Source organism: Amyelois transitella, chromosome 15 (assembly GCF_032362555.1).
Source record: "Amyelois transitella isolate CPQ chromosome 15, ilAmyTran1.1, whole genome shotgun sequence".
NCBI lineage: Eukaryota > Metazoa > Arthropoda > Insecta > Lepidoptera > Pyralidae > Amyelois > Amyelois transitella.
In genome coordinates, this window is record NC_083518.1 from 10,901,329 (window position 1) to 10,917,376 (window position 16,048).

General features: G+C 41.2%; 1 protein-coding gene across 1 annotated transcript; it reads right to left on the minus strand.

Annotated features, from left to right (window-relative positions):
• Positions 1-576: 576 nt before the first annotated feature.
• Positions 577-13,562, minus strand: LOC106137935 (protein stoned-B). The gene is made up of 16 exons (XM_060948374.1): positions 13,495-13,562; positions 10,467-12,764; positions 8,857-10,379; positions 8,611-8,779; positions 8,167-8,312; positions 7,473-7,641; positions 6,859-7,074; positions 6,498-6,642; positions 6,228-6,353; positions 5,795-5,900; positions 5,224-5,392; positions 4,691-4,805; positions 3,784-3,947; positions 3,343-3,497; positions 2,757-2,964; positions 577-2,623 (listed from the first exon to the last, which is right to left on the minus strand). Exons 2-16 carry the CDS (start codon positions 12,731-12,733, stop codon positions 2,476-2,478), a joined length of 5,826 nt encoding a protein of 1,941 aa, XP_060804357.1. The 5' UTR covers positions 12,734-12,764; positions 13,495-13,562; the 3' UTR covers positions 577-2,475.
• Positions 13,563-16,048: the final 2,486 nt, after the last annotated feature.

Here is a 16,048-nt window from a genome sequence, read left to right on the forward strand (position 1 = left end):
TCGGCCCGACTCGGAATGCAGGGGGTGCGTGCGCTACTACCATTCTGTTTTGCGTCCTGACATGAATGATATCGTAACTTACAAAAAATATTTATTGCATTAAGTAGCTGAGTAATTTGGTCTACGATTCAGTTATTTTTAGAGTTTTTTTACAAGTTACTATGATCAATTGAGTACAGACCTATAATGATCGGTTTCAAAAATTATTCGGACACATTTCAAGGAAATCCAATATACTTAGTTACCTATTTCAACACTTCTGAAGTTGGTCGTAAGTACCTGGGGCCTGGATGTTTGGTTTCAAATCCCATTTAAGGTTTATTTATAAAATTATCTAATCCGTATATATTTATTTATATTTCCAAGTCCCTATTTACTACACAACAGCTGATGTTATGATTTCAGGTCTATAAATACCTAATTAGTGAAGTTTTAATTTAGATAGTGCGGTTTCGGTCTAGTCTTCCACAGGTGGAGGTATGGCGTTGTAATTCAGTCTCTGAATCAAGCAGCACGGGAGTAGGTATTGATAAATAAAACATGCCATATCAGACGGTCGTAGTAATTTATTGACAACAAAACATGGGGTCCGCTCGCAGCACGCGGCGCACTCGCCGCGCGCCGCACATCTGAACGAGCTAAACATTACTTAGTATACAAACAAACTGTAACACTAGCTATAAATATAATTTATTCTGGTTTTATCAATATAACGTTTGCGTGTATACTCATCAAACCTACGTCAAATACATATTTTTTATTGTTAGTATAATATAAAGTATCTTATACATCACGTTCTAACAATAGGGACAGGTGTCCTAAGTTTAACAGATTATGTAGATATACATCAATTTAATTATACATCATTTGGAATGACTAGAAATTAACAATATCAATGACTACTTAGATGAACTAGGTCCTACTCGCGCTTTTGTTCAGAAACGATTCGGACAACTCGGTGACTTAATCTAATGATAATATTTATGAAATGTCATTCACTTGCATGCTAACATCACTCGACGACTTCTACAATGGCCCACCAAACCCAAATAGAGTTTGTTTGATATAAATAATATGTAATGAATCAAACAAACAGCTTTCTTATTCTACGCACAGGTTACATTCGTTCGCGTTATTGCTTTGATAATAATGATTATATTCGATAATATGATGACTATACGCATGATATTCTTTTATCACAATCTCTGGCAATATGGAGTGGACCCCCACACCACCTCGGCGCACTGTCGCCCTCTAGCGGACGATCGACATAAGTACACAACTCATTACGTATAAGTAAGTAGTTTGCTTAATTTCCGCCACATTACTCCCGGACAAACATTATTGTTTCTGAATTAACAATAAAGAGAGCGCTCTTTATTGTTAATTCAGAAACAATAATGTGTTTTATTTAATTTATTTAGAATTATTTTACTATTTTTCACGCTATAATCATAACCTTAAGGCTGTAGGTAGTTAGAAACGGCAACTTAATAGCATTACAGCAATCCTATTCTAGTGTAAATTTGAATTTTTGATATACGGTTATATTCGTACACAACACATATTATTATCTCTGGAAGGTTATTAAGTAATAAAGCTCATAACATTAAGCTAGCCATTAGCAATTTTTATATTAAAATATTGGTTTATGTTTCATATCTACCAGGTCCAATAATGTTATACTTTTGTGCGAACTAAAGTAGACGTTGTGTCTTCAAGCTGATTCAATCAACATTATGTTCCTATAAATATAAATACCTTAAATTGTAAGATATATTTTTCGCATGAATTATATTACATTTATTAATAAAATAGATATATCCTAGTATATGTAACCGCTTACCACTTTAAATACCTACGGACCAAGAAATTATTGAGGTATTATTTTTCTATACATTTATATATCATAGTACAATGAGTGAAGGTGCGCGTGTAACTCAGTGCTCCTAAACTGAACCCGTTAGCAGAGGTGGGACATCGTCCGAAAGCTTACAGTATTTAGCTTAACTGTAAAAGAATATTATTTATATGTTTATAAGTTTACATTGTATTTATTATATTACACGAACTTTACTATCTTACGTTGTTACACTCATCTACCGTTATATTTCTCGATTTTGGACTAAGTATTTCAATCTGGACTTTTAACTTCGCTCAAACGCAGTTTCATTCGGGCGCACGTTAGTCAAATACTACGTTGCCACCCGATATCTTAGTCCTTGAATTTCAGAAAAGCAAATTTATTTAACTTTGATTTAATCTCAGCCCATATATAGATGAGTATCGAGCAACTAGTTACAGTTATTGTCTCTTGATGTTAGTTTATGATAAGTTGCTCAATAATCCTCTACTAGTGATGTTTTTTTACCGTTATCTGCAAAATCTTAATCGCATCTTCTATGATGTTCATTCATCGAAGTGATCCCCTTCTGATATAGGAGGTAATAACATCAGTTGAAGATGTGATATAGTTTAGTCTGAGTCGGAGTCGGAGGAGGGCGGCTGCGGCGTGGCGCGCGCGGGCGCGGGGGGCGCGGCGGGGGCGGCGGGGGGAGCGTCCGCGCGCGCCGCCACCGCGTACGCGGGCGCCGACTGCCCGCTCGTCCGCTCGATGCCCACGCTGTGGACACCACGATATGATTCAGTTGATATTAAGACATTAGTAAACATTTAGTTCCACAAAATATCATAAATTTAAATTTCAAGAAGATTGAATAGAATAGAAGAATGACAATAATAAGTAAAATACTGACATGTACTCGTGGCGTGCGAGATACCGCACGTACTTCTCGGGCGGGTCGCCGTCGTGCTCCTGCAGCGACACGGAGCGCACCGTGACGTGCGACACGGCCGTGGCCGGCATCGTGAACTCCACGAACGCGTGCTTCGCCAGCTCCGCCGGGATTTGGTCGTACGACGTCAGCGCCATGCGGCAGACTAGGTTGTGAGTCGTGTAGGCACCTGGTACATAAAACATTATATATTAATTCCTACGGTTTATTGAACAGTAGAATTCGACCGCGGCTTCGCGCGTAATTCAAAGAATTTTTTATATGGATTTTTAAACATGTGAGCCCGTTCTGTAATACTTTTTATGAATGCTAAATCACGTTGTGAATTACATTGCCAAACGTGGAGCAATACCTTATACAATGCCTAATTTATTAAAATTTACGTACCTAAATTATATATTTGGCGCCCAACGTGATGAAAATTCCACGTTGGGCACCAAATATCTAAAAAAAGGTTCCAATTTTAAAATACAATCTCAGATATTATCGACCCTAGGGAAATCAATTGATTTATTTTAGCTCTACAATAATGGCAGCAAGAACTCACCCTGTCCCTCTTTAGGCAACCTGGGCATTCTCCAGACGATGGCCCTGTGCTGGTGCTCGTACTTAGCCTGCCCGGACGTCACCTCGATCAGCGACTCCTGCAACGTGTCGATGGCGCCCAGGAAGCGCTCGATGCCCTTCACTTTACCAGTTCGTCTGTTTGTAAAAATGCGGAGTTTGTGACATAATCTAACATTCTGAACATTAATGCCACTCGTTGATTTAATAGATTTTTTTACAGATAAGATATTGTCCTGACATTTTGTTGATATGTTAACGGAAAAAAAAAAAAATTTTTTTGTTCAGAAATTATCAGAGGAATAAGCTTCAGATTTACTCTGGTCTTAATAGTCATAATAATGATAATTGAATTGACTCTGTTTCCATTGAATAATAAATTCCAAAACCTTGTTACGAATAAAATGTGAAGTGTATGTCTGACCTGTGAGCAGACTTAACAGAGCCGTATCGAAAGTGCTTCTCGACGCGGAACAGATAGATCCAGCACTCGGGAATGGGGAACCTGATCGCGACGTCCTCGCACGGCACCTGCCCCAGCTTGCGCGACGCGAACCCCGGCACCAGCACGTCCGCGCGCAGCTCCACCTGCACGGGACCAGGCGGTCACAATCACAGGGAATTTTATTTTTCTATAAGGGATACTATTACATTTTACCCCAGTTACTTTTTCCGCACGCAGGTCCTCCTTACCATGGACCATAGAGTTATATTCATCACTGCCGTCGCAGCAGAAATGATGATCCGTAGCGATGGCATGCTAGGGTTAAGGGTGCTCTGAGCAAAACGGTGGCCAGCGCCTTTAGCGATTGAGGTTGGAGACTCCGGCTGGTACCCCATATGAATGGATAGGAAGAGGCTCAAAAACCTTGGCATCATATTGGTCCAAGTATTAATGAATTTGTATTTTGGTAAATATCTTAGTAATTTACTTTATTAATCCACTAGTTTAACCAGCGGTCTTGCTCACGTTCTTTGAAGTTCGTACCCAACATATAGGCTGCACCACGTTGGGCGCCAATTCAATGCAACGATTGTTGGTTAGACGCCAATTTTTCACTTGACATATTTATGACAAAACTGAGTACAAATGACATTTTATTTAAATTTATTACAATGCATTTGTTGTGATTCTACTATTTATTTTTATCCTATTATATGTACTACGTTGTATTCTGTTACGTGTGGAAAAATTAATGAATTACTACAAAATTAAATTCTGATATTTTACGAAACGGGGAGCAAAGAGCTGACCTTGTTCCGGATAATTTATAAAATTGCAAGCAGATGAAGAAACGTGAAGTGAAGCGGTGTAATGGAGAGTAGCCGACCTTGTTCCCGGTGACGCACCAGCTGGCCTTCAGCTGCAGCGGCAGCTCGCGGTTCTTGGGCGGGCGCACGCGGAACCGCATCAGCTCGATGTAGCACGCGTCCGGCGGCTTGAATCTGCACACATCACCAATAATACAACTTATTTCTACACTATTCATATATACTTAAGTCTACCGCGTGTTATTGAATATCAACTGCATTCAATAAGCCCTCTTTCCCCGATCGTACTTGTTTTATTGCATACATTACACTAGCGCAGCACTTTTACACGCGTGTAAATGTATAAAGTAAACACTGCCACACGATATTTCCACGGATATCATAAAAGGCGACTAATGGTAAAGGAGCACATATATCTTGTATAAGCTTCCATACTGGTTTGGTAGCGAGGAAAGAAAGTGAACAAATTGTAAAAGTCAGTCAAGGTAAAGGCTAAAAGGAACCAAACGGTCACTATTTGAATCTCAATTCCAGCATAATAAGGTTAACGTGTTTTTTAGTATTTTCCAAACTGTTGGCTCTGTCAGCTCACTTGATAATCTGCGTGTTGTTGAACTCGTCGGGCTGCACACAGTCGTGGAACTCCTGGTTCTCGACGCGGATCCACTCCTCGGTGACGACGGGGATGATGTCGTGTCTGCCCACCACCTCCTTGCCCTGACGACGCAGGTCGTTCACGCCTATTTCCACGTCGGGCATTCCTGGAAGCGGAGAACAACATGTTTGTCTTGAATAGCCTTCTTTATATCTTTGATATAGTGCCGTAAATTTTCCTCTCTTCGTCTGAGGAAATAGGCTCATTCATCTAGTGCAGTTTGTACCATGATCTAATATAGTGTAGGTGCTCCTACGTATTTCCGTATAGATTGCGGAGGTCGGGTGGAAGTCGGAAGGACTTTAACGGAGTAAGTAGATATTAGATAGTTCATGACTGAATAATTGTATAGTTATTTTATTCGAGTGAACGAAATATTTTGGAACGGTATTCCAAAATATTTCGTTTCGTTTGATTAACAACTTGCTTTTATTATCAGATAGATTACTATTATATATATCATAATTGATATAAATCGGTCAAATAATTGGCATAACGCTTGTGTTACCGCAGAGGAATCCCAGGAAGAAGAGCCTGACGCGCGCGATCTGCTTGAGCACGGAGCCCTCCGCGTCCTGCTCCACGTACAGCTCGTCCACCGCCGTGATCTGCACCTGTGGCACACACACGATGGGTCAGCTCAAGTCATAAGTAAAAGGATTGTCCAATGTGAATGCACCACCACAACTCTATAGCAACCTACCACCTAAACGACCTACATGATGCCTCTGACAAGGCTTTATCGGTCGCGAGACTTGACACGCTAAAAATAATGAGATTGAAGCTTTTGCTTCATACTTATTTTTAAGTATGCAGTAGTCAAAGCAAGAAAAATGTAGTCGCCGCCATACCTGCTAGAGAGGCGTGATTTGTTATAAAGACATGTAGAATATTTGATTGTTTTTGGCTGTCATTGTTCTTCTTCTCGTTTTGTCAGTTACCTCCTCCATCTTGTAGAGCGCGCGGTCGCGGTGCGCGGACAGCCGGAACAGCGCCTCCTCCACGCAGCACGAGAACTGCTTCACGTCCTCGTAGCTCAGCGAGCCCAGCTTGAACAGCTGCGACACCTGCAATCGAATTATACAATTCATTATGATTGAGGACGACCTTATCAGTCAAATTCAACTTATTCCTGGCATCAACACTAGGTAAATATGGTCACTGCCGATCTCTTTGACGCCCTGGTAGTCGCCGTGAATGTAGCGATGTACCTGCGGAGCATGTTCTACAGGCAAGCCCAGCTTTTTGAGGTCGCTGCCGAACTCCTTAACGCCCTGGTAGTCGCCCTGGATGGCGTACGCCGCGAACTGTGATAACTTGTTGGTGATGCGCTCCGCTTTGCGAACCTGCCCCGGCCTGGAATGCAATATCGTTGGAATTAGAATCTTTATCATCATCACCGATACTCATGATTGAGTAAAGAAAACTTTAGAGAAAATGATCCGTAACGTATGATATGAAACTTTGAAGAACAATCACGGAGTAAGGAAAGAAGTATTCCCAAAGTTTACAAAGTATTGTTAACCAACACTCAGTACTGACATAAAAATTACACAGACAATGGCGTATCACCTGACTCCTGGACGTTCCTTATAGAAAATATACTGGAGCTTGACAGTGAAGATCTTGCCGAACTGGTCGAACTGCTGCGCGGCGATGTCGGAGACGGAGTAGCAGGCCTGCAGCGGCAGCTCCTGGAACGGCTCCTTGTCGCCGGCCGCGTTCAGCAGCTGCAGCACCGGCGTGTCGCCCTGCGTGCCCACGCGCACGAACACCTTCTTCCAGAACCTGCCGGCGTTCAGATACGAGTATATCTCCATACATTTTCGTCGAGCAAACCACCACCGCCACTTTACCTATTTGGAAATCGAAGAAGTCCACAAAGAGAATAGGATTAAAGCTTATATACTTTTGAATTCTCTTTTTAAAATATGTGGCGTTGGAAGCTCAATCCATGTCCTTGAGCTAAACGTTTTTATCACTGTTAGCTACCTACATCTACCCTGTACTCGTAAAGGAGACAATAAGCTACATCTACCCTATAGAAAGAGAGGTTGTGATGTTTGTGTAAATGTTTGTCAATTATTTAAATTTCTGTTGTCAACTTACAACACCTAATATCAAAATTAATAAAGGTGACTGAGCCTACTTATTATATATTATTTTTTTTATTTTTTAGTCCCTACCTTTGTCCAGTAATCTTCTTCTTGATGGGCTGCCTCAGCTGCATCTCCCAGCCCGGGCCCTTGTACACAGTGCGCGGGAAGTCTTCAAGCGGGACCGACACATCCTCGTCGAACAGCGGGGTGGGCGGAGTCTCGCCGCCGCTACCCGAGCGACGTCTGTCTTCCATGCCTGTAGCAATATAAATGATTCGCTTTTGTTTTTGAGAAATATTACATAAATATATTAAAAAAAAATTAAACATAATGCATTCAAGTATAACATTATATTAATAAACAACCAATAAAGTTTGTTACCCTAATAAAGATAAATAAATAATAAACTTTCTCGAATTTCACTATTGGGAAAGATGTGGCTGTTGAAGAAAACTCAACATCGGCTACTATTTAAGACTTCCTCATGTTGACAAGATGCTTTCTACCAACACCATCATAATTCTCCTTCAGACGTTCTTGAGCCTGTATCGTAGCGTAAATTCGATTCTCTAAAAGTGCCACTTGGCTCAGTGAATCAAAGAATGCTAACTATATTAAGGCGTGCGACGTGAGATACCGTTCCCTATATTTTTTCTATAGATTTTTATAGCGTTCTGTCTTTGCCTGACTCTTCGCTAGACCTACATTTTGACCTTCGCAGGGATCTAACCAAACCTACGATCTGTAACATCACGAAGATCCGATCAATGATCCAGTTTACCCTGATGCCTGGTTTCAGCGGGCGGCGCTTGGAAGCCGCCGTCGCCGAAGGTGGCGCGCGGAGACTCGGGCAGCGCCTGCGGGCGCGGCGGCGGCGCCAGCACCGGCACTGCGGCCTCTTCTCCGCTCGCCTCGTTTTCTTTAGGCCTGCAATCATCAGATACATTGACATTTTGACGAGTGATCATATGCATTATGACAATAATTACAGTAAAATAAAGAGTAATGATCGTCAAAAATTTTAATTTGCGGAAAATTCGTGTGACTGTACAGCCGGTAACATCGTCTTGTCAAGAAGTTCAATCCATTTCGTTCTTATCGTTTTCAACAATCCGTTCCGACTCATGAGGATCGTTACCTGCGTGTGCATTGGCTTTTGTCGCCTTCGGTAAGGTTTCATTTTCATGTCCAGCTTTACAATGCCATCAAGATTTGTGTAACGTACCTAATAAAAACGGAGAACGTGTCGTCGGCAGAATCCTGCGAGCCCTGGTGGTCGAGGCGCGGCGTGGCGGCGGGCGGCGGCGGCGCGCCCATGCTCAGGAACGGGTCGAACGCCTCCGCCTCGAACCCCGCGGGCGTTTGCTCCGACGCCGCTTCGTCTCCCCAGGCTCCTGTACATTCAATTTAATGTGCATTAAATTAACAAAAGCAACTTTTTTGGTGCTTGAGTAGTATTGTAAATACCCACCTGTGTTAAAGTGATTGGCACTTGTGGAGTCGAATTTTGCTGAGAATGCGTCGAAAGCATCTTGAGATTCAGGGAACGCATCCTGAACCATAGCTTCGGAAGTGTCGCCCCATCCCGGGTCGGCGTGTTGGGTTTCTTGAGTCCCCATGAACGCATCTTCAGTTTTGGAGTATTCATTGGTTGCAAATGCGTCGTTGTGGTGTGCACTAAATGCATCAGTTTGGGTGAAGTCCATGTCACTAGCTTGCGCTAAATTTGTTTCATTATTTTGTGTGGAATCGAGTACATTAGTATTGGTTGCAAAAGCATTCGTAGAATCAACCCCAAAAATATTTGTGGTCTCCGTAGGAAATGAAGACGTCGTATTCATTATGCCTGCATCTTCGAATGGATTTTTCTCAACTCCACTTAACCTTCTGTTTTGGAACTCATCATTTACCGCATCCGAGAGCGGAGAAGATTCCATAGCAGCTGGCGTGGCGACAGATGTCGGTTCGGAGCAGTCCATGGGAGCAACATTATCTCCAGATACATTGACAGAGGTTGAAAATAATGTTCCTACTAGATCCGGTGCAGGAGCCAAAGGAGTAGTTTTTTCACTGACGACATCAGTGGTCATTGGCGGTGGATAACTATCTGGCAAAGCAGTAACAACTTCATTTTTTTCGGCGGGTACTGATTCAAGGATATCGTCACTTAAGAAATCAATCGGCTTCTCTTCTTTTTTTGGTGCCGAATATAAACTCAAAATTGCCTCCTTTGTTGGCTTTACTACTACCGGTACAGGTGCGTCAAACAAATTGATATCATCCGTAACCGCGTTCGGTTGTTGCTGTGGCACTTGCGGAGGTGGAGGAACTTGCGGCGGCTGCGGCACGGGCGGCGGCGCGGGCCGCGGGGGCGGAGGACGCGCGGCGAGGGGAGGCCTCGCTGGAGGGGGCCGTGTGGGTTTGTTACGGTTGATATCGAAACTATCCACAGGTGGCTCTGGGTCTAAATCCATATCTGGTTCCGGCGTCGGACTTGGAGAGTGTATGTCTCGCACCGAAACGGGACTCGGTGTTCGTGTCGGCGGGATTCGGTCCAACAAATGAGAGCTCGTGAACTCCATCTGACCTGTGACTGTGAGAATCAAATTTTGTGTTTCGGGAGGCAAAGGTCGTGGTGGCATTTGAGGACCACCTAAGTCATCTGAAAATGTCGGATCGGCAGTTGTGTTTGTTAATTCTAATTCCGTTGGTTTTATTAAACGCTCTTCATTCGGTGGAGCTCCGAATATATCAAAAGTGCTTGCCGAGTTTACTGAAAAATCATCGAATTGTTTAGCGCAAGAGGGTTCTCCACTCCCAAATATATCAACAGGTAAGGTGTCCCCTGCCGGAGGCTCATAGCTTCCTCCGAAATCTGAAAATGGATTGCTGGTTGCGAATGGATTATCGCCTGTAAATGCTGATGGTTCCGAGTCAGTGATCATAAATGGATTGAGAACATCTGCGCTGACTGGTGCAGCTGGCTCGTTCATACTTAAGAATGGATTGTACGCCATGGCTATTTATTATGTACAGTACTAGTAAGAAATAAGTTAATTAAGGAATTCGGATTCCAATAACTTGATTTCAGTTCTTCCTGGATTGAGATCACCAGCAAATGATGTATCAAAGGGATCAAAATTATCCTCAGGTACTTTTACGGATACTGTTGGTTCTGGGGTAAGAGCTTTTATCTGAAAAATGTCGTCTGATGTTTCTAGTAGTACGTGAGGATCTTGTGCGTCAATATCTTCAGTATTTTCACAAGAAAATTCTTTAGCTAATAGTTTTAACTCGGTTTTACTTGGAGCAATATTACTAGCAAACGTCGTATCAAATGGATCTACGTCTATTTCATCTGATGGCTGAGGATCAGATGGAGTCAAAACCTTAGCTGATATTTCTTCCTGTCCACTATAAAGAAGATCACTGGATTTTTGATTTACTTTACTTTGACTTGATTGTGGATATTCGGAATGTCTTCTCTTAGTTTGATAATGTGTTTTTAATGCCAAATCTTCGTCAGATCGAGTGCGAGTTAAAGATACTGGAACTGTATCAACAACTTCAGTGTCTTCGTTGATATCTTCTGTTATAGATATTTCTCTTGTGTAGTATGGCGTTAAGGGCTTAACAACTTTTCCTTTATTGTCTATATCAAGAGTATCCCCGCTCTCAATATTGAAACCAACACTTTTGTTCACTACTAAATTTTCAGGACGTGATGCCCGTCTTTCCTCTTTTTTAGGTTCCTCTGCCCTTGGGTCGAAATCAGGATCACTGTCGATACGATATATAGGAACTGGTGCTGATCCAATAAGTTCTTGTTCCAAAAGTTTTAATTCAACCTTTCCAGGTGCAACAATCTTATCAACTATAGTAGTATCGAAAGGATCAATATCATCATTATTAACATCAACTGGGTCTAAAACTGTATCTCCTAATTGTGTCAAATCTGTAGTGCTCCCACCGAGCAAATCACGCGAGTGTGTATTCTCTTCGCGGTCTACCGTATCGTCAGATGTTATAGATTCTCTTAAGCCAGAAGGATTTGTTAAATGTATGCGTACTGAGGATTTTCTCCTGTTATTTAATATGGCTCGAACTTCTTCTGCTCGTGGATCAAAATCGTCGTCGTCTTCTAAGATATCAGCTTCTTTTTTTCCAACATCAAATTTTGAAGAAGGAACTACAGCATCCGCAAAACTTGTATCGAATGGATCATCACCATCTACATAGGGGTCGATTACATCAATTTGATCTTCTACAATACACTCCGCAAATACAGCTTCGTTTTTATCTGCTTCAAATGCCGACCACGACTCTTGCAATACTGGTTCTAGTTTTATTTCGTTTTCTTGTACCTTAATAACAGTAGTACTAACTTCCAATGACTCGGCAGCTAGTAACGCGAATTCGTCAAGTTCGTCTTCTTCATTTACTTTTTGATCACTTTGCGTATCAAGTGTAGGCAAATCATTATGACTATCACGTTTTTGATGTATTAAAGACGTATGAAGTGAAACACTAAGATCAATAGGAGTTGTGATTGGAATATCCGCGTCAGTATCCAAAATACTTTTTTCAGCAGGTTCAGCAACAGTAGGTTCTGATACTGCTGGAAGATCGCTATCAACGCTTTCTAATAAAAGATCTCCTGGAATCACTCTTTTTCTTTTGGTGGTTCTGACTGCAACATTATCTATTCTCCCTGTGAGAACTTCTACAGCAACGCCAATGTCTAATGCTTTTTTTCCTTTAGAGCTCTTCGCTTCCTGTCCTTTTATCAAAGCATCAACGTGCGATGTATCAAAGATATCATCGTCTTGGAACTCTTCTGGCGAGTCTGGTACGTAAGCAAGTTTTACTTCTCCACGTTCAACAACTTCTACGTACGAGGTATCAAAGATGTCGTCCTGTTCATCCTCTTCAGATTCGTCGTCAGTGACACCGTACTCACTATGGTCGTCGGCCTCGGCAGCCGCCGCAGCTGCTTGCACCAAGTGCGGGAAGTCTGCTTCGGTTACCTCGACGACTGGCCTCTGCGGAGGTGGTTTCGGCTTCTCGACCTCTTTTTTAGGTGCAACTCGTTGAAAAAATGATGTTGATTTTATGCGATCTAAGTCCCCCTGTGTTTTCTTTAGGATAGAGTCGACACCGGTCGTCAAGTCCTTAAATTTGGACCACTCCTCATTCTCCTTGGAACCTTCTCCAGATTCAGCAGCCTGTTGCTGATGTTCTTTTCTATATTTCTCGAGCTCTTCTTCTGTGAATAACTCGTCTTCTCCTTTACGTTTGGACTTTTTCCCTTTTTTCTTCTTTTTAAGGCCTTTTGGTAATTTTAGCATTATATTTCTTTATAAGTGAATGATTGTGTTGCTGAAACAATAAAACAAACATATTCAAAAGTTTTATAAAATTACTATTAGGCCTTATTATAAAGGAAACGTACCAATGAATTCATCGGTTACGTAATATCTTCCTTCCGTTTAAAAAATTCTCAAAAATTTGAGGTTTCTTCCTTTCCCATAACGTTTATTAGACACATACTCATATCTATCACTTCCACCTAAACCAACAACAGAGATACTTCAACATGTGTGACGTACTACTTACACCGTAGGCTGCAGGAGCTGTTTCTTTTACCATTACCATAACAGATTTCTGTCATATCACTTAACATTGCATTCAAATATACCTAACAAATCACTAATATCTTTCATTTCAACCGTAGTTAAGATTTTGGTGTTATTGTAAAGTAGACAAGATAGGAAGGTAACATCTTTAAGGATCACATACATAAAGAGATAGATAATAGTATTGATTTGATAAACGGAGCATTGATTTGTCAGGTGACAGGGCGGTAAACATTAGATAGAAGTGGGAAAACGATGAGCGACGCCAGCGGGAGACGAAATGTGAGGTGAGGATGGCTGGTGATGAGATGATCCAAGTCGTGGTCGAGTCGGAGTGCAATCAGATGAGGCGAGAGGGCGAGGTCGCGCGGTCACAGCGGCGGCTAGCTACGACACGGCCGGGGCTCGGGCCGCTACTTACTGCTAATCATACACTACCGCGCTACGCCTAGGAGGGCAAAGGGGCAGTCTACCTTCATCGCAACACGGGGCTCGTCGCGGCGGCAAGCTGACTCGGTCGGCGCGCCCGCGGACTGGACTGCCGTCCTCGCGCGCCGCGCTGCGCGCTCCGCCCGCGCCGCATCGATCCGCGCCGCCTCCGCGCAGCCGCCTCCGGTACTAACAACAAAGTTCAAGTGTCAAGCTTGTACAATCTTCTCAAAATTAGAATGTAGGTACAGCGAATGACATATCGATCCTGGCAATGCAATGGAACCTTGTTATCTGGTGCGAGCACTTGACGTGCACACTATTCACTTAATTCGATTGACAGTAGGTACTGTAATTTCCGCATTTCGCAGCAAATAGTTTTGCTGTTTTTTGGCAGAAAAAAATATCTAAATAAACGTGCATGTAACACATGCCAATAAAAAATACCTACAATCTTATTATTTATTACACCTACAAAATAATACAGGTTTTTTTGCAAATCCCATAGTAACTATAGTTTCTACCGAGATGAAAAATGTTATACCTACATATGTCCTTCTGCATACTCTTTTATGTACATCTACGCAAAAATTCGACAGGCAACAAACAAACTTTCTTTCGCATTTATGATATCGGGATTTCTTGAAAGTTTATTCTCGATACAAATTTTGTCGAACGTGGTCCAGTAAGTAGTTATTGAATTTGTTCGTTACAAAAAGGTTGCAAAGAAACAATACTAATCTTTTCTTTTTATAATATTAGTATGGACGGATTACGAGTAAATTAAAGTTCTACCTACTCTAATGTAGTCTACATTAGAATAGGTAGAACTTTAATTTACTCGTATTAGTAAAATACCTATCTTTACAGATGTTAAAATTTTGTCCAATTATAACCAAGTACTTACCTATGTACCTACTATTATTGTGGGTATTAAAAATACATAAAGAATGACCAACTAAAAATACGTATATCTAGTAGACTGCGTTAGTAACGGTATAGAAAGGTTATGACGTCAATACGCAAGGGTGACGTCAGTGAACGCAATAAGGCTTTGCTAAAGATTCCTGAATGTTTAACTGTAATTTATGCAAGTGATAAATCGCTTTCCTTTGGTGGTTATCCAAGTATATGTATTTTTAGCATTTTAGTATTTTTTGAAGTTGGTTTTAATAAAATTTTTATTAAAAAAAAAATGGTTACGAAATACATAGTCACCCACCTGAAACTGGGACAAAGGGAAATTGATGAAGCTTAGATATGCCCACAAATAACCAATTACCAAAACGCGGTGAAAGCAGAATACATCCGGTGGAAATAAGAGCGTTTAGGAGTATGAACGGTGTGAAATTGAGTGACAGGATAAGGGACTGCGTGATAAGGGAATGTTGTGATGTGAAACAAGATGTAGTTACAGGAATAGAAAAGGGTATGTTATGATGGTTTGGTCATGTGGAGAGGATGAACGAAAGCAGGTTGACTAAGCAGATATAGGTAACAACAAGGAGAGTGTGGAGGGAAAGGTCGGAGTGGGAAGGCCTAGACGAACGTATCTTGATCAAATTAGGGACGTCCTGGCAAAGGGTCAGGTCAAGAGTACCCGAAACCGCCGAGCGTGCATGAAAAGTGTTATGTGATGGGGATGAAGCGAAGGAAGTATGCAAAGATTGGGGCAAGTGGAAAGATGTAGTTTCTGCCTACTCCTCCGGGAAAAAGGCGTGATTTTATGTATGTATGTATAACGCGGCTAAGTCCCGAGCCACCTTCAGCTACCTAAAAATAATTATACCTACTTAGTTGTGTTTAAAAATGTATCGTTTAATTTACACTGGCCGCTTACAGAAAAGTAATATTTGTACGTCTCGAAAAAGTACGATCTTCTTTTATTAATTTTTCACAACAATGATTTGAGGCCTAATAAATTAGGATTAAGTATTTTTATGTTTTAAGATTGATTATTATAGTTTTCTTCATTTTTACCAACATGCAGTATTATATTTTACATTCCGGCTTAATTATCTAAACAAGTTGATAAAATTGTGATTCAGATAGGTAAAAACTGCTAGCACATAGCTGAGGAATCTCTGCTTCCTTTTTAGCTGCTTCTCTTCCTGCGCAGATTGCAAATGCCAAAAAAAGGAAAACATCACATTACTTAAATTCTAATTCATGTAGGTAAGCTCGTCGCTCTAAGGCGCTCGCCATAGTGTTACCACTGTGATAACAAGGAAATCTCTAAAAAATAACAATCATTTTAAACATTAAAAATTATTTATGCATAGAAAACGCTAATTGTATACATATTTTTTGCTTAAATTTATTTTTATCTGACAACTGTTTATGCAACACTTTTTAATATATTGAGAACTTGAGAATATCTATATGAAAAATGGAACGTATTTATTCAAAGAAACAGCGCTATTTTAGACTCTGGTGGCAGACATAGCGAACTAATTTGTCAAAATAGGTTATAATGCTGCAAAATTAAAATGAACAGGAACAGCATATTTTAATGTCGGATCTCTCATTTCTGCATAAGCGATATTTATGTAAGAGTATTGAGATATACGATGCATTGGCCACCCAGACATGCCATTC